The sequence below is a fragment of the Puntigrus tetrazona genome, chromosome 11, assembly GCF_018831695.1.
Source record: "Puntigrus tetrazona isolate hp1 chromosome 11, ASM1883169v1, whole genome shotgun sequence".
Taxonomy (NCBI): Eukaryota; Metazoa; Chordata; class Actinopteri; order Cypriniformes; family Cyprinidae; genus Puntigrus; species Puntigrus tetrazona.
The window spans coordinates 22,812,253-22,837,376 of NC_056709.1; the positions used below are offsets into that span (position 1 = coordinate 22,812,253).

At 39.3% G+C, this 25,124-nt stretch overlaps 2 protein-coding genes across 7 annotated transcripts in view; both read right to left on the reverse strand.

The window, feature by feature from the left end:
* The window catches only part of chd5 (chromodomain helicase DNA binding protein 5), a 33,940-nt gene extending 13,061 nt beyond the window's left edge, over positions 1-20,879 (reverse strand). For 2 of the 6 annotated variants that reach the window (XM_043252708.1, XM_043252707.1), the window contains exons 1-23: positions 14,514-14,610; positions 14,269-14,426; positions 10,037-10,228; positions 9,841-9,959; positions 9,245-9,486; positions 8,702-8,814; positions 8,293-8,422; positions 7,635-7,801; positions 7,294-7,512; positions 6,668-6,874; positions 6,346-6,557; positions 6,108-6,239; positions 5,422-5,530; positions 5,102-5,293; positions 4,821-5,021; positions 4,512-4,649; positions 3,677-3,798; positions 3,332-3,505; positions 3,075-3,216; positions 2,104-2,235; positions 1,425-1,542; positions 1,197-1,321; positions 30-276 (exon numbers count right to left, since the gene is read on the reverse strand). In XM_043252708.1, the coding sequence (XP_043108643.1) occupies positions 30-276; positions 1,197-1,321; positions 1,425-1,542; positions 2,104-2,235; positions 3,075-3,216; positions 3,332-3,505; positions 3,677-3,798; positions 4,512-4,649; positions 4,821-5,021; positions 5,102-5,293; positions 5,422-5,530; positions 6,108-6,239; positions 6,346-6,557; positions 6,668-6,874; positions 7,294-7,512; positions 7,635-7,801; positions 8,293-8,422; positions 8,702-8,814; positions 9,245-9,486; positions 9,841-9,959; positions 10,037-10,228; positions 14,269-14,426; positions 14,514-14,595 (3,673 nt within the window). In that variant the 5' untranslated portion in view covers positions 14,596-14,610. Of the gene's footprint in view, positions 1-29; positions 277-1,196; positions 1,322-1,424; positions 1,543-2,103; positions 2,236-3,074; positions 3,217-3,331; positions 3,506-3,676; positions 3,799-4,511; positions 4,665-4,820; positions 5,022-5,101; positions 5,294-5,421; positions 5,531-6,107; positions 6,240-6,345; positions 6,558-6,667; positions 6,875-7,293; positions 7,513-7,634; positions 7,802-8,292; positions 8,423-8,701; positions 8,815-9,244; positions 9,487-9,840; positions 9,960-10,036; positions 10,229-14,268; positions 14,427-14,513; positions 14,611-20,580 lie in introns of those variants that run through there. The other 4 variants (XM_043252706.1, XM_043252705.1, XM_043252710.1 and 1 more) reach the window with 3 other exon arrangements.
* A 1,262-nt stretch (positions 20,880-22,141) lies between these two features.
* rpl22 (ribosomal protein L22) lies at positions 22,142-25,014 on the reverse strand. Its single transcript, XM_043252971.1, has 4 exons — positions 24,886-25,014; positions 24,142-24,246; positions 23,601-23,725; positions 22,142-22,330 (listed from the first exon to the last, which is right to left on the reverse strand). Exons 1-4 carry the CDS (start codon positions 24,895-24,897, stop codon positions 22,189-22,191), a joined length of 384 nt encoding a protein of 127 aa, XP_043108906.1. The 5' UTR covers positions 24,898-25,014; the 3' UTR covers positions 22,142-22,188.
* Positions 25,015-25,124: the final 110 nt, after the last annotated feature.

The window sequence follows — 25,124 nt, forward strand, 5'->3', positions numbered from 1 at the left end:
AAAGTTTATCTTAAACCACATCGGCTCACCCATCGCTCTGGCGGCTTCCACATCATCTTTAAAAAGCTCCTCAGTGCCGAACTTAAGGATATCGTCTAGTTCCTGTTTCGACATGGAGCCCGTCTTAGAGCCCAAGCCGGGACGCACCACCAGATGGGTTAGCATCATCTTTCGCTTGGCTACCTGGGTAATACGCTCCTCTACCGATGCCCGAGTTACAAAACGGTAGATCATCACCTTTTTATTTTGCCCGATACGATGTGCCCTGCTAAATGCCTGCAAAGACAAAAAACAGGGACGATTGAAAGAACGTGAAAGAAGAACACAGCAAGAAATCAATGATTCAATCAATGATTAAATAGCAGAGAGCCTTGTAGTTTGTAATGTCTATCAATAACACAATGTATCATACAGAAATACATGCATAATTTACTTTAAACAACTTCACCCTAGAGAAAAACAAATACACTAAAATGGATTTGAAATTATTTATTATGTACTTAGGATCCTGCAATTGCACTTCATATACCTAAAGTCTGTTAAACTAGGACGACTAATTTTGTTTAATCTTTAATTGTGTGGAAGTAGTGCTAAGGATACACTAAAGTACGCTATAGTGGCACCACTGCAAGTATACTTTAGGTACACTTTAAATATATTGCATTTTAAATACAGACATTATACAGCCCTCATCAGTAATGCCATTAAAACACATTTTAAGCTTGATATTAAGAAGTATAGTATAGTAGTAGTAGTAGCATTCTAAATGCAATTATAATTTTTATATCAGTAGGTCTCGGGCGATATGTTAAAGAATTATTTTACCCAAAAACTGAAAATTACCCCCAAGATATCCTAGGTGTATATAACTTTCTTCTTTCAGATGAACACAGTTGGAGTTCTAGCTACTTGGCTGACCTCTGACTCGAAGTATGACGTAAGCTGCATTCATAACGTAAGCTCAGAAGAAAAAAAGACGAATGAGGATAGAGCAATGCTAAACGCCGGTAAACTAATTAGCGTGAAGTTTAAAAAAAATGTCAGAGGATTTCACTATAAGAACGAATGCAGCGTACTTCATAAATGATGGGGTAATTTCATTTTCGGCTGAACTACTCCAAAACGTTAATAGATTTGAACTATACATTGTATAAAATAAATGAAAAAAGCTTCCCCAGCACTGCTGCTTGAATTACCTGAATATCATTGTGTGGGTTCCAGTCAGAGTCATATATGATCACTGTGTCTGCGGTTGCCAGATTGATACCCAATCCTCCAGCACGTGTAGACAGCAGAAAACAGAACTGCTGAGCGCCGGGTGCTGCACACAGGGTGACAGACACACAGTATACAAGCTTTAGCATCCACTACTCCCCCACACACACACACAGACATCGCTGCAGCGTCACTGCTGGCCTCCTCACCGTTAAAGCGATCGATGGCCTCCTGTCGCAGTCCCCCCGTAATGCCACCATCAATACGCTCATATTTATACCCCTCAAACTCCAGGAAGTCCTCTAGCAGATCTAGCATCTTTGTCATCTGAGAGAGGGATCAACCGAGCAGAATGAGATACAAACAAAAAGGGACAAATGGCAACGTTAAGCAAAATGTTAAGCAAACTCAGCTTGCCACCTCGTACTTAATTCCATCTATGTGAAATAAAACAGCAAGAAGGTACAGAAACCTCTTTAATCAAGCTTAAAGGACTTAAAAATACAACTCGCCATAACATTAATATGTATGTTTATTATCAAGCGCTCGGGAAATAAAAGAATGACAAAATGTCTCGCCGAGACATCCTCCCTTTACCTGTGCCATTCATCAAATTAATGGATGCGGTGATTCCACAGGCAATTTAAAATGGGAGGGAAAAGAATCTAAGGACTAAACAATAAAGGGAGATAAACATAGGCCCCGCCTTTTCATTTGTCAACTCCATTTAAAAGATGAATGAGCTCTGCTGTTATTTTCTATTCACAGTTTTCCATCTAATTAATCTTCCACTGAAATAAAGGCAAGAACGCCAAGTATTTAAGGGTGTTTTTGGTTACTCACTGGGTATTAAGCTCTAAAAGAGGAAATAAGTACCACAGACTGTACCTGAGAGAAGATGAGAACTCTGTGCCCTTCATCTTTCAGTTTTTTGAGCATCTTTTGAAGCAGGGTGAGTTTTCCTGAGGATTTCACCAGGAGGTTGCCATCATATGAACCATTGGGTAAGACTGGAGCTTCCTGCATACATAAAACGTACTATTAAAACGTACTAAAGACTTGACAAATGTTAACTGAATACGCAAATTGTTTTATAGATATATAAAACGTTCAAAAGTTTTGGGGTTTCAAATTATTTTGATGATACTCACCAAGGCTGCATTTATTTGATCAAAAATGCAGGACACACAGTAATATTGTAAAATAATAACGCAATTCAAAATGACAGTTTTCTCTTTCAATAATATTTTTTGTAATATAATTTACTCCTGATAATAATTTTTATTATCCAGATAATACTCCAGTCTTCAGTGTCTTTCAGAAATCGTTTTAATATGTTTATCTGGTGCTTATTTTTATCAATTTGGTAAATAGGATTCTTTGAAGAATAGAAGGTCTAAATAAACATAATTTCGAAATGTAAATCTAAACTGTCCCTTTTGATCAGTATAAGAAAATGTGATACTCTGATATGATATTTTGGTACCTAGATATGGCTTTTTATTCGGGGTAATTATAAGTTTGAAAAGTCCTTAAGTCCAAGTATAAGCGACATTAAAAGTGGTGCTTGACTTAGCAAACATTATTAATAGTACGCAGGCAATGTTTCTAAGAGTTAACAACTTTAAAATGATAGAACTTTTTGTCCTTGAACACGAGAATGTAAGATAAGGCCAGTGTTATGCATCCAATTCGAAGCAGACGTAAGAAACAATACACTCCTGAACAAAAGTCTTTAAATAGCTCTTATAAAACAGAAAATGTATTGCCATTACGTGTGCTAACAATAAACCACTGCAGTGATATAAACTGTGGGCCTCCATATGTTTTCCTCCTCTCCCCTCCCCTCCCCTCCTCACCACTGCAGCCACTGGAAACAGGTAGGGATGGTTGCAGCATTTCTTCAAGTCCATCATGATGTTAAGAAGAGACACCTGGTTCCCTCCTCCCTTAGAATTCAATGCCTCAAAGTTCCGTGTTAAAATGAACTTGTAGTATTTCCTGTGAGAGAAAAAAAAAGAACTTGCATGGGAGAGCATGAAATATGATACTGAGTGATAATAAATTGATGCACGTTCAATAATTTAGCATTAGGAACAGAGCGTTGAAGACTGACTTCTGCATGGGGCTGAGCTCTACTCGCACTATCAGCTCAGTTTTTGCTGGCATGTTCTTAAACACGTCTGCCTTCAGTCTCCTGAGCATGTGCGGCCCCAACAGGTCGTGTAGTTTCTTAATCTGGTCCTCTTTCGAGATGTCCGCAAATTCCTCCAGAAAGCCCTCCAGGTTACTGCGCACAACAACATTTTCATTTGGATATAAGGGGAGATATTTCACTTCCATCGAATCATATGAAAAACATGTTCCAATCTCAGTCCTGATCGCTCTGCGGGGGATCATTATTCTATGAGCGGATCTACAGTATGAATCACCAGGTGAATCATGCAGTCTGCAATCTTACTTGAAGCGCTCCGGGGTGAGAAAGTTGAGCAGGTGAAAAAGCTCTTCGAGATTGTTCTGCAAAGGGGTTCCTGTCAGGAGCAGCTTATAGTAGATTTTGTAGCCATTCAGAATTCTGAAAAACTGAGCATTGATTTATTGATTATAATCTACGAAGTAACCAAGAGATTTCTGTTATATACATAGTAATATTACAATATAAAGTTGGGTAAAATGTCTGAGCAAATAATAAAATCTGTGATTCACAATATAACTGATAACTGAAAATAATAAACAAGATTTGTTTTTTTCACTAAATACATTTTTAAATTTTCCTAATATTTCCATCAGTTTAGAAAAAAAGTTATTATTTTGAACAATGTACTTGTCAACATATAACATATATATATAGACAACATATACATACATACATACACACACACACACACACATATATATATATATGTATATGTTTTCCAAATTAAGTTGTTAGCCATGCATATTAATCAGAAATTAAGTTTTGATACATTTACAGCAGGAAATATCTTCAAAATATCTTCAAAGAATATGATCGTGACTTAATATCCTATTGATATTTTCTATAAAAGAAAAATCCATATTTTGTTCCATGCAATGTAGTATTGGTTATTGCTACAAATATACCTGTTCTTATTTGACTGGTTTTGTGGTCCAGGGAAACATATATAAAAGCAATAACAAAAAAGCATATGTGTGTGTGTGTGTGTGTGTGTGTATACACTGTATATTATAATTATAATGTTTGTTTTTATTTTATATTTCATGGTTGTTATTATTAATATGATGATGTCATAAATCTTTAATTGAAAGAATTGTACCTTTGACTGGTTATTCTTCAAGCGGTGGGCTTCATCCACAACCAAACAGGCCCAGGCAATGGAGCCAAGTATTGCCTGATCAATGGTGATGAGTTCATATGACGTCAACAGGACATGAAACTTGATCGGTGTGTCCTTCTGTGATGAAAAACTCTGATCAAAAACAACGCACCTCTGAATGAAACCTTTCAAAGATTAGGACACTTTTTAAATAGTTTGAATGCTGAAATATGCAATCAGATATCAGTTAAAAAAATGACATAAATCAGCTTTGGTTTTAAATTGGACAGAATAAAGCATCAGGCTCACCTTCATGCGGAAAACCTTGCGTCCTGATTTGACGGTGCCATCCTCAAAGGTAAATTCATTCTCACGTATGACAGCCCTGCTGTCTTTGTCCCCCGTGTAAGTCACAACATAGAAATCCGGAGCCCACATCTCAAACTCTCTCTCCCAGTTGATGATGGTGGAGAGCGGCGCACTGACCAAAAACGGCCCTTTGGAGTGACCCTAAAACAAGCAACTCTGTTACACTTTGTTCCCTTCTTCTCTCAAATGCATTTGAAAGAAAGTTCAATTGGCATCCAGACCTCTTTGTAGAGTGAGTACAGGAACACTATAGTCTGCACAGTCTTGCCAAGCCCCATTTCATCAGCCAAGATTGTGTCGGTTCCTTGGGCCCAAGAGAATCGCAACCAGTTCAGGCCTTCCAGTTGGTATGGGTGCAAAGTTCCCCCCGTGTCATCAATGTACCACTGCTGCTGTTCAAACTTGATGGTAGGCTGCGAGCAATGGAACATAAGTAAGAGAGAATTGAAACAAAAATATAACTAAAAAAAGTGTAAAATCACAAAGCAAAAAAAAACCCATTCTGCCATATATTCATTAAGAATGCAGCAATTGCACTGACATCCACAATTGGAGTGTCCGGTGGAGGTTCTCTCCTCTTTCCTTCCTCTTTGAGTCGCTTTCCCTTTCTGAACAGCAGGGGGTGATGGCTTTCTCCAAGCACCTGATCCCTGGTAAAATCACAGTCAGTTAGCGTATGGCACTTTTCACACACTTTGTCCCATTTCTTCATTATAGAAACAAGTATTTTTCTCTTTGACATTAATACTTTGAGAACTATTAGAATGTTAGCATGAACCTAGCATAAAAAGTATAATACATGTGTAATGTCATTTTAAATGTTTTATCTAATTATAAACACTGAAATAACTTTTATTATTATTATTACAATATTGCACATAATACTGTGCAAATGCTATGACACTTTACAATAAGGTTCATTAGTTAACTACATTAACATGAATTAAGATTGAATGTATATACATATATGTATATATATTATTGTCTGTTGTTAAAATGGAGCTTAGGACTGTAAGGACTGTAAAAACTGCAGGCCTCATATGAAATCAATAATAAAATATTTAGCTTGAATTTCTGAAGCTGCTGAATAACATTTTTACTGACCATTTAAAAAACCATTTATGAGTGCTTCAGGCCCTACAGTATTTAATACCATCTTCATGGAAAGCTCTGCGTGTGTGTTTGTGCTCATTTAAAACAACTCGAAACTTAAGTGAGGTGGTTTACCTGTGATCCCAGTAGGCTTGTTTAAAGCTGTCACAATCTGGGATGTCAAAGTCATCAGTCTCCCAGGTGCACTGATCGTATGGCAAATCTCTCCACTTAATCAGGTAGTGTACATCGCCATCCTTATCAAAACTTAAATTTACACAACACAGTCTTAAAGCATATAATAATATCCTAATTTTATGCATGAAACTAACATGAAAGTATCATATTAGCACTTGTCTGTGGTCCATTGTACCTGTGGTTGAGGATCCGGTGAATGATCATCCACTCCGGCTTGATGCCGTAACGGTAGAATCGTTCCTCCATGGCTGCATACTGGGGGTCTTTGCTCCTCCTCTTCTCGCTGTTAAGTTCCTCTTCCCCAGAGCCATAGTCGTATGGTGGCGGTTCGTCCATGTCGTTTTTACGCTGATAGTTACGGTACATTACTGTGTGATATAGCTCCAACTGCATCAAGGGAAAGAAAAAGATCAGAGATAAAAGAACAAGCCAAAAAAGCACGCATGATTTAATGATTTAACGAAGCTGGCTCTGCAGAGGTAATGTGGGAATCCCACCTGTAGTTCGCTGACCCAGGAGCAGTGCCAGTAAGACAGCCCAGCCCATTTCACAAACAGCTGCCTCTCTGGACGACCCTTCAGCGGCACTTTGGCCAAACCGTCTACCTTCTCTCCATCTCGTCCAAGAGGAACCTCAGGTGGTAGAGGAGGATCGCTCCACGCCCAGTGCAGAATCTTCTGGACTTTCCCTTTTAACGGGGGACACTAGAAAAAAAAAAATTTCAATGTGCACAATTTTCAAAACAATTCATGCCTTTATGTGGCCTTTAATAGTTTAAAATGTCATGAAAATGCTTTTCAATAAAACTGCATTAAAATGATCTAAATACTATTTATGAAAGAATCCATATATAAAATGTATCATAGTTCTCTTAAAAACAGTAAGCAGCATAACTGTTTTTGTGATAATAATAAAAAAGCACTAAATTGGCATATTAGAATGATTTCTGAAGGCTAGACTAGACTAGAAGACTAGAGCTGTTGAAAGTTCATCTTTGTCATCAATGAAAATAATATGTAAATATATATAAATATGTAAATATAATAATAGTTAATAATAGATCCTTAATGAGCATTAAAAAAGAGTGATTTTAACAGGACCGAACCATGCAGACGTTTCTCACCATGCATCGTGGACACAGCCATTCTCCATTGGGAATTTCAGGAAGTGGTGGGTTGAGACAGTGGATGTGGTAGGAGGAAGGGCAGGTGTCACAGCACAGCAGCTCTCCTCCGTCCTTACACACTCTGCAGAACTCCATGTGGTCATCTTCCTCCTCACCAGCAACCTCGTCTTCCTCCTCTTCGTCATCTTTGGCCTCCCACTGAATGCCTTCTTTTTCCTGAGAGACGAGGCAGTAAACTGTCAGTCTGCATAGCACATGTTTTGTGGTCTTGAATATACTAGGATGTGTTTTCTTTGCAAGTATATTGCTTGTGGTGAAGCAAGGTGGGATTTCCTCACACAGTGGGGGCAGCTCCATTTGCCCTCAGGGGCTTTCTCCAGTTCTGGATCCAGACACACCAGGTGATATGCTCTGGGACAGGTGTCACATAGAATGATCTCTCCTCCCTGCTGACAGACCTCGCAGTAATCTTGATGGTCTGTCTCGTAGCCGTCTCCATCCTCTCCTACATTAACAATGGAGTTTAAAGAGAAACGTAAATGGTTTACTGAACAGAATTGCTGTGCAATTTCAATACAAAACATTTAACAATTTTAATAATATTTCAATACGACAACCCTTCTGTCATTTTGTGATTCTTTCATCTGAACTTACATTACTGCAATTCAAATAATCAGCATCTCTAAAAGTACTTTCGTTTAGCATATTCATATTCAATATATTTTGTTCTTTTGAACTTTCTGTATATCAAGAAATCCTTGAAAGAATGTACCAGGGTTGACACAAAAATATTAAGCAGCACAGCTGTTTTCAACTGTGATAGCCAATCGTCACACATCGTTTACGAAGGATCATGTGACACTGAAGACAGCAGTAATGGCTATAATAACATTTAATTAAAATATTAATTGAACCTATAATAGTTCAAAATATTACAATCAACACTGTTGCGAAAGGAGTGCAATAACATAATGATGATAATAGTAGTATATTCACTTTTTCTTTTTTTTCGTCCTCGGCGGGCTGATTTCTTTTTGGGTGCCGCTGAAGTGTCTGAGAGTACAGAGGCACTGTGAATGCTGATGTCATCAAAGTCTGAAAAGTCATCCAGGAAATCCTCCTCGCTCTGAGTAATAAGACAGTTCATTCAAAAGGCACAATAAGTCTTCATCAAAAATGAAAAGGTCACAACTTGGAAAACAACTTCAGTAAGAACCCAATAAAACTGGGTGGAACAAGAACAACGGGGAAGTATATCTGTACAAACGATCCACGAATTGTTCTGGGAAGTGGAAAAGTGAAAAAAAAAAATCTCAGATTTTCTCTCAATTGAAAAACTATGGGGCATCTTTCCATGGGATACACTTTAATCCTGAGAAAGATTTCAGTGAAAGTGTGTTCTCACCGAAGAGCCTTTTTTTCTTTTTCCACCCTGGCCTGCTTTTGATTTGGACTTCTTCGGTTTCCCTTTCTTTTTTGTTTCTTTCACTGGCTTACTTTTTTTTTTAGCACCAGGCCCTGCAGTGCAAGTCCAGATGAGATAAACAAAACAAACGTTTTTTGTGAGATCTGAGAACAATACTCCTTTCTCCAGACACGCATTCTGAACACATTCTACGTTTACAAACCTTTGTAACTTACATATGCACAATTAAAGCAAGCATAAAATATTTATAAAAGTATAAATTATTTTGATGTTAAAATATTTCCTACAGTATTAAACATCAACTTGGATAAAATTCCACACTTTGAAGTTCGCAAATTACACTGAAGCAGTCGTGGGAGTGAAAAACCAAACACATTTGAATAGAGAACTGCCAACAGCCAATCATTAATCATGTTGCATGCAGTATGTAAACAATGTAAAAAAACCTCCACTGACTGCTTTGGAAATCCGATCCTAGATATAAACCGCTATATAACATCAACAAAAAGAAGATTACGTTACCCTTTCCCTCTTTGGTTTTGGCTTTTTTGATTGGCCCAGATGGTGAGATCTGTTGGATACTTCTAATACAGATGGGTGGAGCCACATTGACAGTTTCCACGGCAGCAGCTACGGCAGCCGCTACAGCAGTTGCAGAGGTGCCTTTGAAAGGGTTGTTCGCACTGAACTCTCTCCACTTTGCTCCAAGCACCGTCATCATTTTTGACATGGGGATCTTGGGGTTCTTCTTGGCAATGAGAGGCCTAACCACACACAAAAAAGAGATTTGTAACCAATTTTAAAGCTATAGCTACGAGAGGTCATGTACTGTGGTGATTTTACCTCAAGTATTGAATGTTCTCAGGTGCTATGAATCAGAAATCGGAAGTATATACTAAAAGGGTCTGTCAAATATTATGCTGGTTACAGTAGACATGCACGGTGTGAGTCTGACAGTACATCTTGTTTCAATGCCTGTTATTAGAAAACCTGTCATCATAATGTCATTACGCCATACAGGCATTAGCATTTGCCAGAAGGAACAATTTTAAATAGAACAAGACATCTTGACATCAGGGCAACAGAATGTCCGTGTAGAAGGAATACTGGAATCCTACCTAAGAAACTGGCTGAAGGCTTTGTAGTTGGTGATGGTTTTATAGTCGTCCTCTGAAAAGGCGTACTGCACATCTTCAAGACCCCACTCTTGCATCAGCTGACTGGAGGACTTTGGCTCCTGGTGTCACATGAGAAATTGCTGTTCATTCATTCCCTTGGCTAATAGAGCATAATATAACATTTCTAAGTGGGAACCTTTAAGTTTCCATCATCGTCATCATCATCGTCCTCATCATCGTCTTTCTTCCGCTGTTTGGTTTTCCTCTCCTTCTTCTCTTTGGGCTTCTTCTTTTTCTTCTTCAGGGAGCTGTAGGTGCTGCTCTCACTTCCTGACCTGTGACCGTGATCCTCTCTGTCTGACATGTCATCTAGTCCACTAGGAAGTCCCTGTGAGCACAGGCAGAGACATTATAGGAAAAAAAGATGGAGCACTCGTGTAAAAATTTATGGGAGAATTGAAACGCTCAATATGGCGGCTGTAGAAATTAAAGTGCAGACTTTCAGTAAAGAGCTGGACTCCTTTTAGATGAGATCTGAACTACACATTAGATGGACCCAACTGAACAATACCATTCAGTTTTTTGCATGATTTTAGCATGAAGCATAATGCTACCATTACTAGTCAGATTTATTTCTGATTTGATGTTACTTAAACTGATCGTAACAAACACATTTCCAAATTCATAGTAACAAGCACATGCTGGGATTACCGCCACAAGTTCAGTACCATAGCTGGGGGCTGGGGTAGTCTGAGGAAACATTTTGAAAAAAAGTGGTAGAAACAGCAAGACTGTGTGTTTTGGGCTTATATGAAGCAGGCCACGTTTTAAGACTGGGGGTAGCTATACTGAAGAGCTGTATCAGGAGCCCACCAATCAGGTTGGCGCTTGAACGTCATTGGCTGTTGCAAGGCAACTGTCAAAAGACCAACTTGAAAGGGAACTAATCTTTCATAATGAACCATAAAGATTTGTATACTCAAAACAACATCTACTGGCTTTTGTACCATTGCTTTAGCAAACCATTAAATGCAGTGTGTGTTTCAGAATGAAGAGCAGCACCGTGCTTATTTACACGTGAGCAGCTCACCATATGTGCTGTTTAACATCCATTTTGGAATACAAAATGTGACAGTTCTGCTTTATTTTCACATCTGCATAATCATCATTTTTGTGGACAGATGCGATCACAGCATTTCACTGCATTTTTCACTTGCATAATAATTTCCAAAATAAGATCTCAGCTCTTCCAAGTGAAGAAATTAAGACTTAGGACTTAAGATTGTAATTTTACAATTGTTATGAAGCAATCATTATTTTTATATTTTGCAGTTATAATTATAATATATAAGAAAAAGAAGTAGAATTATTTAAAAAATATTTTATATATTTTATCAGAAACACATTACATAAGCCCTTTTAATTAACGCTGATGATGAAGTTAACTAAACTAAAGATAAGAAATCAATTTAATATTGCTTATGTAATACAAATTTGTTTAAAAATCCTTAATTAAACTATGTATATATATATATATATACATATTTTATGATTACTGTTATATTTAACATATGCTACACAGAAAAAAACTGCCTGCAAATGTTGCCTAGATGGTCACCAAGTGAACTGGCTTTGCAATTTTGTGCCGACTTATCAAAAATAGTGCTATAAACTTTCAGTTTTTAGGAGAAAAGATATAACTGTACTTCTAGGATGCATGAAACAGAGTTCCTACTAATTGGGTAAGACCTCACATCCACAGGCTTTAAATAAAAACAGGCTTTTACTATGGCCTAACTATTGATTCAAATAAAATCAACTCCACATTTTCAATAAAGGAAAAACTAGATCATTATGGCACTATTATTAGTAACATCTGGAAGCAGGGAAACCAATCAAAATGATCATACTGCTAGGGAACACACATGTTTCGATGGGTGAATTAAACTGTGTGTGCGTATGATTGGAGAAAGCCTGTTGCTGTGTTGCAGCTGTGCACTGGCTGGCAGACGTCTCTCCGGCGCAGGGTAGGCCAGCACTGCCGCAGAGCGCACAAGCTCCACCGGCAGCCGTTCTGAGTTGCCATGGAAACCAAACTGTGCAGTGTTGGAGGTGTGGGGGGGTATGGGGCAGCTTTCACTACTGCAGCAGCCAATGGAACGGCGCCATCCAATCAGACGCGTTTGCATAACGAGCTTGTTATGAAGAGTCCCCATGGTTGCAGTGCCTGTGTTCTAGGGCCCGTCTAGACAAATCTCAATCACGTACATGGGGGAGGGAGAAAGTGAGAGAGTAAGGAGAGAGAGTGGAAAAGGAGGGGTGCTCATGCAAGAGGCAATGAGTAGAACCACTAAAGAGCTTCACAGCTGGAGCTGAAAGGTCTCCCAAAATGCAAAGTAAAATTTTCTTGCCAATGTACCTCAAAAGGAAAAAAGATCCCGTGTAAATAATGTGCCACAAAGAGGTTTTCAAGCTGGCACCTTCCTGCAGTATTTAAAGGGAGGGAGTGCGGCTAAAAATGTAAATCCTGTCATCATTTACTCACCTTCGTGTTGTTACAAACCTGTATGAGTTTCTTCTGGGGAACACAAGATATCATTGATTCTTTAACCGTAACCACGTTCACAAAACATTTCATTGTTAAATCTCAAATTAGATTTTGTGACCTATGGTGAATTATTTCAAACTCACACTCTTATTAATAATTTATCTTATTTTCTAGTAAAAATAATATAAGCATATTTAAAACAACAAATGTTTTCTGATGAGGCAAAATAGCTTTACTAAAAGATAAAGTTTATTATCTAACGTTAGTTAATGTTAGATAATGCATTAACTGACAACCTGCGATATCTTTCAAATCTAACCAAATTTAATTATGTACGCTTCTACTGACTGACCTTCCAATATTTTGTCTAGAAAACATCACAATAATTAAAAAAAAAAGTCTAAAACTTTTTTTATTTTGCTGTGCTTGTTACATTTATGCTACTTTTTTTCCTTTTTGTAGTTTGTCAGCAACAGTAACTATTTACTTTTTTAGAACATATGGAGAAAAAAGCAGCGTGAACTCTCTGCTGCAGAAGAAAGTCAGTCATTCGGTTTTGGAACCACATGAGAGTAAGAAAATGATGAAAGAATCTTCATTTTGGGGTGAACTATGCCTTTAAATACTGCATTTTCTGTGGCAAAGAAGCAGTGTCAGGCATCTTTGGGATCTTTTTTTCCTTCTTTCCCCAAAACGTCCTAATCTTCTACACACCAAACCAGAAAAGACGCTCATCTTGTACAACCGAAATGTCACTTATCCTTGTTTACATCTGACAAAGCACCAATTCTCACTCTCCCGTTACGATCCCTAGGCTCTCCACAGTCTATCAGGCTCCGGCGCAGGTGGCCGGCTTTGGCGAGCTGAGCTGTTAGACTTGCGGACAGCAGAAGGGCAGGCGGTGGTTTTGACCCGCATTGATTTGAGCCCGTGTCTGACACAGCACTGCAGGGAGAGCATGACTGACACCAAGCAGGGCTCTTAGCTGCTGAGGGGAGACCTCTCTGCCCTCTCCACGGCACATTTACCACCGCTGAGAAGGAGGGAGGGTTGAGAGAAAGAATCTGTGCAAGAAAGCAGATAAAGCGAGAGTGGGCCAGGGAGGAGAAAGAGAGGAATCCCTCTCATTATCTCAATGGTAAACATAGTCAGCTGGGGGGACTGTGACCGACTGACCTGTCAAACGTTTTATCTCTCGCCAAGGCACAGAGAGAGAGAGAGCTGACTGGAAAAAGGCTGATCGGTAAAAAATATGACTAAATATCCAGAGGTCAGGCAAGTTGTTTCATACTAATCATTCAACTCAGGAGCATTTAAGGCACAGCCTTGAAAAAATCACACCTGGCATTTTGTTATGTTTTTTTAATGAGTACTGGGAAGTAATGTAGGTTGAAGTCAGATCAGGGCGCTGTTGGTCTGATGGTCTAATTTTTCAAGGGGGGATCCATAAAAATATTTTTATTAGAATAGGCCCCATTTTTGGTGTCCTGTCTTTTTTGTGTGGAAAACAAAAGAAAAGATATATTTACAAAAAAATACTTTTAAGAGAGTTTTTTATCTTTCTTAAATATAGATAGTTTTCAAAACATCTTCTGAAGTAAGTCAGTCGTGCACATTTGGAACGACATAAAAGTGAGTAAAAACTGTCAATTTTCATTTTTGCAATTTGGCTGAACTAATACACTGAACTATTTGAACTTGACCTGGCTAGGTTTTCTGGTGTTTGATCACGACACTGATCAAAGCGACAAAGATTCTATGAATGCTAGAAAATGCACATTTAGCCTAACAAATCTATGCCATGTGAACATAATCTACATTCTGATGATGATTCTGTTTCATGCTTCAAACAACTAGATAGCAATTAAAAGGCTATTTACCTCCTTCTTCTTCTTTTTCTTCATTTTGGGCTCCTTTCCCTCCATTATCTTGCTGGGTTTCTTCTTCTTGTGTTGTTTAACCGAATCATCCTCAGAGAAGAACCTCTCTAAGGGTGACAGGGGAACACTCCTCCGACGTTCACCTTCCTCATCCTCATCTGAGAAATAATACAAGAGATTCACACTTATGAGACTCATGCATACATGGCACCACCCCAACTATCTATCTATCTACAGTTACGTACATATATATTTGGACACAATTTTCAATGTTTTGGTTCTGAATACCACCAGAGTAAAATTGAAATGAAAGAATGCAGGTGACATTTTAGTGCAGAGGTGCGGAGCAAATAACATAAAATGCTAGGAGTTCCCATTTTTAATCAGGGGCTCAAATGTAATTGGACAAATAAATATAATTGTATAACTTTTGCCAGGCCTTTACTGCAGTGGTCTTTCTGCCTTTAGTATTATCTTCTGCAAATGAAATGCATGCGCAGTCAGGTTAATTTAGGAGACTGACTTGGCCATTGCAGAATGTTTCAAAAACCTTCAAAAACTCCTGTGTTGCTTGTGCAGCATGTTTCCAGTAGCTTCCATTTTTCTACTTTAATCGACTTTGCTGCATTTGACTGAATCTGGGCAGAGAGAATATCCATATAACCCAGTGCCACTGGAAGCAATGCATGCTCATGCCATCGCACTACTCCACCATGTTTCACAGAAAATGTTGGATTCTTTGGATCATGAGGTGTTCCAAGCCTTCATACTTTTTTATTCCCATCATTTTGGTACAGTTTTATCTTAATTTCGGTCGTCCAAAGAATGTATTTCAGAAGTGGTCTGGCTTTTTTTTTTTTTAATTCTAATCTGACCTGCACCTTGTGGAGAGTCCTCTGCATTTGCTCTGGTGAAGTCTTCTCTCGGTTGAAGACTTTGACAGTGACACACCTACTGTACCTTTTCCCATCATCCACGAGGCCTTTTTATGTCGCCAGTGCATTCTTTTTTTTTTCAGAATGAACTAAACTGTTGATTTGGCAACTCTGGACGTTCCTGCTATCGCTCTGATATATTTGTTTTGTTTTAAAGCCTAATAATTATCTTGTAATTATTTGTACGGAGAGGTCCTTTGACTGAAGGATGTAGGTTCACACAATGCAAATGCCACACTTAGAATCAACTACAGAACTTTTACCTGCTTAGTTGATGTAGAAATAACGAAGGAATAGCCCACACCATACAGCTTTTGAGTCAACTGTCCAATGACTTATGGTTTCTTGAAAACAATTCTTTAACCTAGCTTCAAATCTGATTTGAATACTCCCAAATTAAAGATCAGAGCGTGCACCTATCTATCTATTTCTGTCTGTTCTGCTGGGCATGCCTGTGAAGAGGATGCTCGATCACTCCATTAGAGGAAAAGCAAAGATTTTTGTTGACACACTGAAAAGAGAGTGAAAGGAGAGAGGTGAGGTCTCTGCCACCTGCTGAACTGTGAATCTCTCACTGTAAACAAAAACTACTGTCTGGCAGCGCATATTCACTGTAACACTTCAATGATGCCATGCTGTCAAAAAGGCTAAGCGCAAGAAAAAAAAGACATCAGGAAGGCACCGTCTGCAACCGGAGCACTAAGGTGCAGCTCCTGCCGCCTGTCTATCGTCAGCTCAGACGGCGGCCCATGAAATATGCAGCGCGTGTGGTGGAGTCAATCAGCTAAAGCCCTGTCCCGCGGCCCACCACGCCCCGTGGGAGCTGCCGGAGATGGGGCTTTCCCAGCCTCTTGGATGCTATCCTCGAAATCCACTTAACCTTCATTTAGCTGCCACTGTTTGAGGACTTCAGCTCTGGTGAGAGCAGCCCTTGCACGGTTCAAGCCTCGCTTGCAGCCCTATAGGGTATTTTGGGTATTTACTCAAGTAAAATACAGAGCTCCCCTTCTCTCTGTCAGCCGCTTGGAGGTTTTTTTCTTTTTTTTCAATCTTCTGCCGCACATAAACAGAGCAGTTGCCTGCGAGATGACGGATATTTAGGGCAGTGCGTCTGCAGTACATCTCACAGGGAGGCTCTTTCATGTCGGCAGAATATGTCTGCTGCCTGCCAGGCGCATCAAGCTCACATCTCGTCTTCATTCATGTCTCACTTACAGTCGTGGTGATGCAACACAGCACTCTTGAAGTGAGGACATCTCGCAAAGGCTTTACATTGTCGAGCTTTTTAGATTTTGCCATTTTGCGTAGATTCATATTTTAATTCTATATACGAATAGGTTGCATGCGTCTTTTTTTATATATCAAGGCGCTTCATCCTATTCTTTTGCAATAGAGTGTTTTTTTTTTTTCCGATCCAATCTAATTCCAATTTAATATGCACAGAAAATGTATAAATAATAAATCATCTGTAGCCTGATTTCCCCTAAAATGTAGCTCTATTTTTGCCTGCCGGACTCTGTAATAGACAGTCACGTTTTGTGCCATGTTCCCGAGTAAACAGAGCCTCGGCCAGGAACCGCCAGGTGTTTAAAAGCTGTGCCGCTGCCATTCGCTACTGGTAGCGAGCCTGAAAATGTCACACATTTGTGTGTCGGGCTAGGCACGGACATTAGGGTAACTTTGACCTTGCAACAAGGGCTGGGTCAGTGCCGCACTCCATTAGAGATGGGATTCACGGCCGGTCTCGCTGTTATGAAGAGGAACGTTTACAGGAAAACGCATTAGCTGTCTGACAGACTGCGTATGTTAATAGTGCCCCCACCGTTAATGTGATGAGACAGCATGGTTGGAACACCCCCTCATCGAGACCTTCATGTTTTATAGGCCGTGTCTAACTTTCTGAAGACTATATCCATTCTCTAGGTCCCAAGGCTGATTCGCAAACCTTTGCTCTGAGATACAGTGGCAAAAATTGCAAGTACACAAGCAAAGTAGTCTAAAATTAATGTCCTAATAACCTATAAAACAAGAACAAAGCCACTGTAATTGAGTTTAGATGCTATAATTATTTTATTCCGGCATGCATATGCTACACTGCAGTAATTTGTTGTTAAAATTTGCAAGATGTTTTAATTTGACACACACTGTGGAGTCTGATGCAGAGACTGATGACACATAGACATAAGAGTGTGATGCAACAATGATTTACACGCACGCACAAACTCTAGCAAAGAGGAAGGGGTGTCAGCTTTCACAGTGCAGCTTCCAAAAATAGCCCCCACCGAACGGAGCAGCTCACGATAATCTTTCAATTTCAAAGATAAGACTATGTAAAAGAAAACCAAATTTCGAATGGTGGAAATCAAGAAGGGGGCAGAAAACACTCAAATGACTTTGGCTCAGCTTCACCCTAATGCTTCCTAATGAGGATCCACATAAAAAGAAACTCTTGCTAGCATTGTTGGGCTATGACGGAGGACCGAAATGGCACGAACAAGAACAGGGCAAAAAAATATAGAATGTTTTTCATTATGATCATGATCGTTCTTTTCTTTGAAGAATGACTTAAAGGGATAGTCATTTACTCACAACGCTTATGTCGCTTCAAGCATGTATGAATTTCTTTCTTTCGTAGACAAAATCTTGAAGAATATATTTTGGTAATATAACTCAAGTCAAAGAGCTCCAAATTTTTTAATTCTACGGACAAAATGCTTTTTTTCAAAATAACTTGTTTTTTTGGAATTTACATAAAAATAATTAAGTTGCAGTACGGAGTTTAATTTGCGGGTAAACTATACACGGAATCTGCTGTTGATTTTGCAAATCTTTGGGAAAACGCCTCTCTGGAGCCACTCCACTCCTTTGTTCCCGGCAAAGGCACGCAAGAAATATGGACTCAAGTTGCAGCGATTTAAAACTAACATATTAAAATGTGAGTATCTTAACATCCGTTAACCCCATCCCAAGCATGTGAAATAACATTAAAAACCTCGCGATTATTGAGCATCCCATTGAATTTTTCATCATGTTTCGTCTTCACATTTTTATAAATCGTCTGTTTGTCTCTTTATATCCGTGGTTAGGGCATGCACTGGTGATCCTTTCATTGCTCCTGACTGGGGGCAGCAGTCATGTGTTCTGCAGTATTTGTATCACGCAGTGAAGTCTTGACTGCAAATCTCACTTTAATGTCCTACAATACAAACTGCTTTTTCATTATTCATCTTATTAATTTACTTATGCATGTTAAGTTCACTACAATGAACTTAAAATATGTTTTTTTTTCTTTACAGATAAGCTCAAGATGAACTGGACTGATTGTATGGGAACTATTACGCGGTGGTTCGCAATTAAATAACTTAATAGCTCGTATCTTAAAAATTTGCTAAATGTATTAATCTCACCGAAACATTCATCAGCTACCTCGTTATAATTATTTAGCAAAGGAACCGGCGAAGGTGTTCTGGCCTGAACTCAAAGCAATCGCTGTGAATGGGACTAAACGGCGTAACCCAAAATCCTGGCCAGTCCTGCACTGCATAGATTTCTCATTTTTAGCACATGCGGGGGCTTACTGTCTACACGGAAAGAGCATGCTGGCTCATGAATTATTTCTCAATTATTAATTCTTCTGCATATTGCACATTATTTCAAATCGTTTGCAGCACTCAGCAGCGTTCATCTCAGCCATGTTGCCGCCTCGTAAAAAAAAAAGAAGGTAAATACGCGGTTGGGGTGCAAATGAGATACTCGTGCTCGGGTCTGTCACGTGATTAATTCGCGTCTAATTCAGAGGCAGCCTAGACTGGGCTGTGAGGGAAAAACTATAAACGTATTGATTTTATTGAACTGGGGGCCGTGAATGTATAAAATGCATGCAGGCAGAACGGAGTCTTAACTACACGGCTTCTCCATTACACCGCTGAGAACCCTGCTCTCACAAGCAGTGGAGACCAAGCTATCATTAAAAAATATATATATATATAATAAGACTGATGAGATGCATGCCCTTCATCTACACGGGAAGCATAAACAAAGTGAAATCATAAGGATACAGTGGCCACCAGCAGCGATTAACCCACTGATAAGGTTGGGTTTGGAGTTAACCTTGAATGCAAAGGGAAGCATATTCATATCGACTGAGAAAGATATGCAGCATCAACATAAAGTGTCACTTTTCTCTTGCACAAAGCATCGCTCTCATACATTCATATAAATTAAGCAAAAGCCCTTCTTTAAGCAAATGCTCCACAGGTCTACGCTGTAGAAAATATGTGACCGTAACAGAAAACAAACTGCAAATGTACACTAAAAACACACACGTACTTACCAAATACATATAAAATTTTATCAAAAATGAATGCAAATAAGTAAAATGCATTTTTATGATCATCTTTTAGCTATCTTGTAATAATAATAATAATAATAATACTATCATCTTGTGGTAACTACAGGCTAAGCAGGACAATTCTGTTAAACTCTATCACTACCAGTGCATTTCACTGCAACAAAAACATCATTAATAATGAATCTAATACGTTTGCATATTAACAGCACACAGTGTAATTCCACATATCTTTGGGAAGCCTAAAATATAAAATCACAGTTAAATCGGTTTTAAGTGTAAATTTAAGTATAGAGGCGAAAGCCTGTGTCCCTCAAACAGACCACAGAGGCAGTGGATCATTGTAGCTGATGTTTTCCTGTCACACGTGGCTCTATCAAGCACATGCACTACTTTTACAAGACACAGTGACCATAGAGTGGCACTATCTCCATCAGCTCTAAAATATCCCTCAGAGAAATGCCATAACACCTTTTTCGGGGAACAGATTGTTTGTTTAGATCCGTTCTAAACGATGTAGAAACCCCCACAGCCCCGTATCGCACGCTATTTTTTTACAATAAGACTGCAGCATCGCCATGCACCAGACTTTATATTAAAACAGCCCGTCGGGTTAAGAAATCATCGTGCAAAGTGGGTGCAACATCAGAGCAGTCTGACCGGGAAAGAAAAAAAAAAAAAAAGACGACGGGCGCATGCATAACTCATTTATATGCAAAGAAAAATGCGCATGTAAAAACAAACAGCCGGATGATGGAATACGAACAGCTACAGGAAACGGTTTTTATCTCGAAGAGAATCCCAGACAGATGGTCTGCCGGCGGACAGTCGCGCTTTAGTGACTCAAATACAGTCGGACAGTGCGCCGTTATTTTTGGACGAACAGTGTCCGGCGCGAGAACAGAAGCTACTGAGACTATAATAAATCGCACGCGCGTCAAGCCCCTCTTCCTCCGCATTCAACTAGGCGTAGCAGCGCAGTTGTGAAGGGCAGAACTCTCCCTCCCCTGTGACTCTTTACCCCCTCACCTGGCACGTCGTCCTCAAAATCCACATCGTCTTGCCCCTCATCTTCATTGCTTAGCGATCCGGGCATCTTTACCGCATAACAAGAAAATCACATCCGAGATACAGGAATAAAGTCCTGAAACTTAACCCTCTGAATGCCCAGATTTTCAGCTTCAGAGGAGACGTCCACTGAAGGTGAGGCTAATTTCTTTTAATATGCTCTCAATAAAATAAAAGATGGCTGCCCAGTTTTACCAAAAAAAAAATCTTTCCCTTTCTCCCTCTTCTCTATCCAAATCCTCCAGTCTGAAAATAAGAAAGAGACAAAAATGGAACACACATGCCCAGATTGTGACGTCTGGTCGGTTGCCATGGCAATCCATCCCATAGTTTCCCGACACAACTAGTTAGTGCTCTTCGCCTGGTCACCGGCTTAACTAGTAGTGAGAGCGGCTGTGGTCGCATTGCCCTTTTCCCCGCTGAAGTTCGAGGAACGCGAGGTTATACAGGGAGACATACGGGAGAAAGTTCCCTCACAATCCCTTTCTGTCAGGCGAGGGAAAAGCATACTAGCAGCTAGGAAAAAAAAGGATTTCGTTCTCCTGCTTTTTTATTTTACACATTTAGGTCGGACAAATTGAATATCCAAGGTCACGGCAGAACGCACATCTTTGACGACTTTGTTTGGAGGTGTTTTAAAGGGACTTAAAGGTACAGTCCACTCACCCTTTTGCAATTTACTCACCCACACGTAGTTACAAACCTGTATGACGTATGTCCCACGGGGAAAAAGCTCGGTGTCTCGGTCACCATTCGCTTTCATTCAATCTTCTTGACGTACAATGAAAGTAAACGGTGACTGCTTCGTTTTGGGCGAAGTAGAGCATTGACAATTTATGTTATTTCCAGATATGTTATTTAAACGTAACGCTCCTCCTTTAGAAATTAGGCACACTGGCGTGGGGGTGGGGGGTTCCTCTGCATATCGCATATTAAAAAAAAAAATCAGCATCTAATTCATTTTCGTGAACCTGCTTCAGGACAACCCGCGAATCACGAGCCGTTGCCAAGGATACGGCAGCGAGACGCTCTACGTGATCAAGGCAGACAAAGACATTTAAAATAACCTCCACGCACCACGCAGGAATCATTCAAAATCCTAATGAAACAAAAAATTTGCATAAACTGACCTAAGCAGATTTGCTAGGTCTCCCGGTCTAATGCAATTACGCTGGCCCAAACAAACAGTGGAGCACAAGCTTGGTAAACAGCTAGAACTAGCAACCATTTTAGACTGGTGTAGATGTTTCAGCATATCATGCAGATTAAATGAACCCTCTGAACCCTATAAGTGCACAAACTTTGTTGCTATGGAAATTATTGGTCCTGTCTGACTGGTTTAGACGACTCCTATATGCTTTAGTGCAGTAAAATAAATAAATAAGACTTCTTTGGCTCTAAAAATAGAACGAAAATGCACAATTATAAATCAAATGGATTCATCCGGTGCTCTCTCTTCACATCCAGCAAAAGACAGAATATTTTGAACGTACTGCAATGAACACACCAGAAACAAGGGAACTGATTTCTTTTGAAATTTTATTGAATTTACAAAAGACTGGCGTGGATTTAATCTTCATCATCCTCCTCCTCATCCTGGTTGATCTGGAAGTAACGCAGTTCATAGCTCTCCTTGGTGTTCGCTACTACTCGCAGCCAGTCACGCAGGTTGTTCTTCTTGAGATACTTCTTGGTAAGATACTTCAGGTACCTGAAAACAACAAACACGCATAAAAGTTTCACTTATTGTTGCAATTGAGTTTCAAATCACATGGTAATACGGAAAACACTGTAACGATACCAAAGATGTTTTAATTAGCATTCAAAAATTACAAATACGGGTAATATTAAACCCGCTATAAATATAGAGAGCGGTTTTATAACTTAATGATGCTTTGTATTCACACAACTTGGCTTCCTGGGTAAAACAAAAGATCCATAAATTCTGCTTTGAGTAACAATTACTAGAGTTAACAATAATGTCTTAACTAAAAAGGTAAAGACTACAGTTATAAGGTTAAAATTAGTAGCAGCGTTTTTAACATCTTAAGGCACTTATCAGATTTTGCTGCTCAAACAAACATTCAATAAGAACAAGTACATCACTGCACTCTCTGAAACGCTACAGAAGTAGCAACAACTACTTAATATGTAATGTTGCATAAAAGCCTTGCATGAAACCTCACATCACAAGTCCTTACACAAATCATATGAATGTGTCCTAATTCCAGTTATATCCAAGTACGTGGTGAAGATATACACACACACGAGGAAAAACTTTACTAGGCACAGAAAGTAGCCTAGTGAAGCTCTAAGCAGTCTGTTTCCGGTAAGAAAACACATATTCAGCATCAAATCAAATGCATGATTAGTCTCTTAGTCTAAAACGTCACAGTACTTCAAAAAAAGCCATTTGATCGTAAACTATAAGTACGGTTCAGTTCATTAAAATTGTGAGTGGCAGTACAATACTGTGTAGTTTCAATTTGCAAAGCGTAGGCTGTTAGTCCGTGACGACATGCACACGCTGCACTCTGGTGTGCTTGTGTACGATTCAACAGCCACAGACACAGACAGGTTTATAGAGGAAACTATGTTCATTGACACCTTTTCGATCCAACGAACAAAACGGTTATCAAGGCGGCAGAATTTCATCAGGCATAAATGTAAATTACTTATTGCACCTTTCAATTCGTTTTTATTAATGAAAGATTTTACATCAAAACGTCAGCAGTGCAACAACAGCAATCAATAAAAAAACTGGGAATGAATGTATGCACAATGCAAGAAAAAAAGATCTGAGACAACTGCACTGAAGATAACGGCAATAAACCGTTTAAAGCTTGCTTAAAGAATTTTTTTGTTCCATAATCTTAATAACATCCTCAATTTACCAACTAAAACTTCAATATTATATTCGCAGAAAAACAAAGGCAATGAACAAATAGTTACATGCTTTGCATCTTTAATCTCAGACTTACCTCTTAGAGAAAGGGATCTCAGATGTCACTGTGATTTTGCTCTTGCTTCTTTCAATCGAGACCACGCCACCACCCAAATTACCAGATTTACCATTTACCTTGATGCGCTCCTGAAGGAACTGTTCCTGCAGAGAGACGAGCGATCAGATCATACAGGAACAGAACTACAAAGCCACGAACCATTCAGAGCCTTGCGCATCCGCCATACAGTTCTTTTGAGGAAAACACTATGCAACTTTAAGAGCCATTAACAGAACGGAAAAAAAAATTGAAACTACCAAGTTTCGTTAAAGTGTGCTGCTTAAGGGTTTGCACAATCTGAAACGGACCTCAATGATACGATGCGCGCGTTGCATTCTTCACAACAACGCTTTTGACAAGTCTGCAGAAATGCACTAGGCTTAAATACTGAAGCAAGCAGAAAATGCAGTTTTGCATGCGTACAGATCGGACAAACACCAAGAAAGCTTCACGGTCAGGAAACGTTAATCTGATCAGCGTTCTGTGTGCACCCAGCTTCAGAAGATCAGTTCATGCTTACAAAGTTAGCAGCATCCATGATGCCATCCTCCACAGGGTGGGTGCAGTCCAGGGTGAACTTCAGGATCTGCTTTTTCTTTTTCCCACCCTTGGTCACCTGCTTTTTCTGCAAGACACAAAGAGACGAAAACGGACACGATCAACGGCAATCAGTACTGACAGTAAAACACAATTATAATAATACAGAATTAATGAAAACATCTGCACTAAAGATAGGTTTCTACTGTCATTCACCGAATTGAGCTCTTGCAAAACTGGCATCTGACAACATACGTGACAACGACCGACGATTGCACACTTAAAGGCATTAAAGAAATATATTTAAAAACGTTGAAGAAAATATTCAGGTAAATCTTCAACGCAGCCATATCATATTTGGGATAAGTTGGCTTTGTGGCTTCGCTTCTTTGTTGTAGAAACCGATCACGCGCAAAACACAGTTTGTCTAGATTTTTAATCTATAAAATATTATCGAAACGACAGGTAGTATATTCGCGTCTGCTCTATGGAAAATGCTAATCTGCTAACGGGTGGTTGCTACAACGTGGTTGTTCACGAGCAGGCCTCGCACCAGACGTCCAGTAAACAAACGCTTTTAAAACACGACACCGATTCACATATGCTTTCGTTAACCAAAATAATCGAAGGCTCGGTGGTTCAACTTTAACCCCCACTGGTTTCTGCAGGCTCACGTGTACGTGACACACCGAATTTTATCGTTTTTCAGAAACTTGCTCGTACTCACAATCGGAGCCATGGCCGACAGTTTGGCAGAAAGGGAGAGGAGAAGGAACGCATGCGCACTGCAAGCTTCCTGTTATAATCTATTCCAGATCTAGTCGATAGAATCCGTGATGCGGGGATTGATTCGTACAATCGCTGGATGATTGATGAAAATATTAAATTGTACCTAATTATATTTTATCTAAATTGTGCTTTTGAGTGCATCCAATCAAGACTACACCTAATGAGGTTAATTTAATC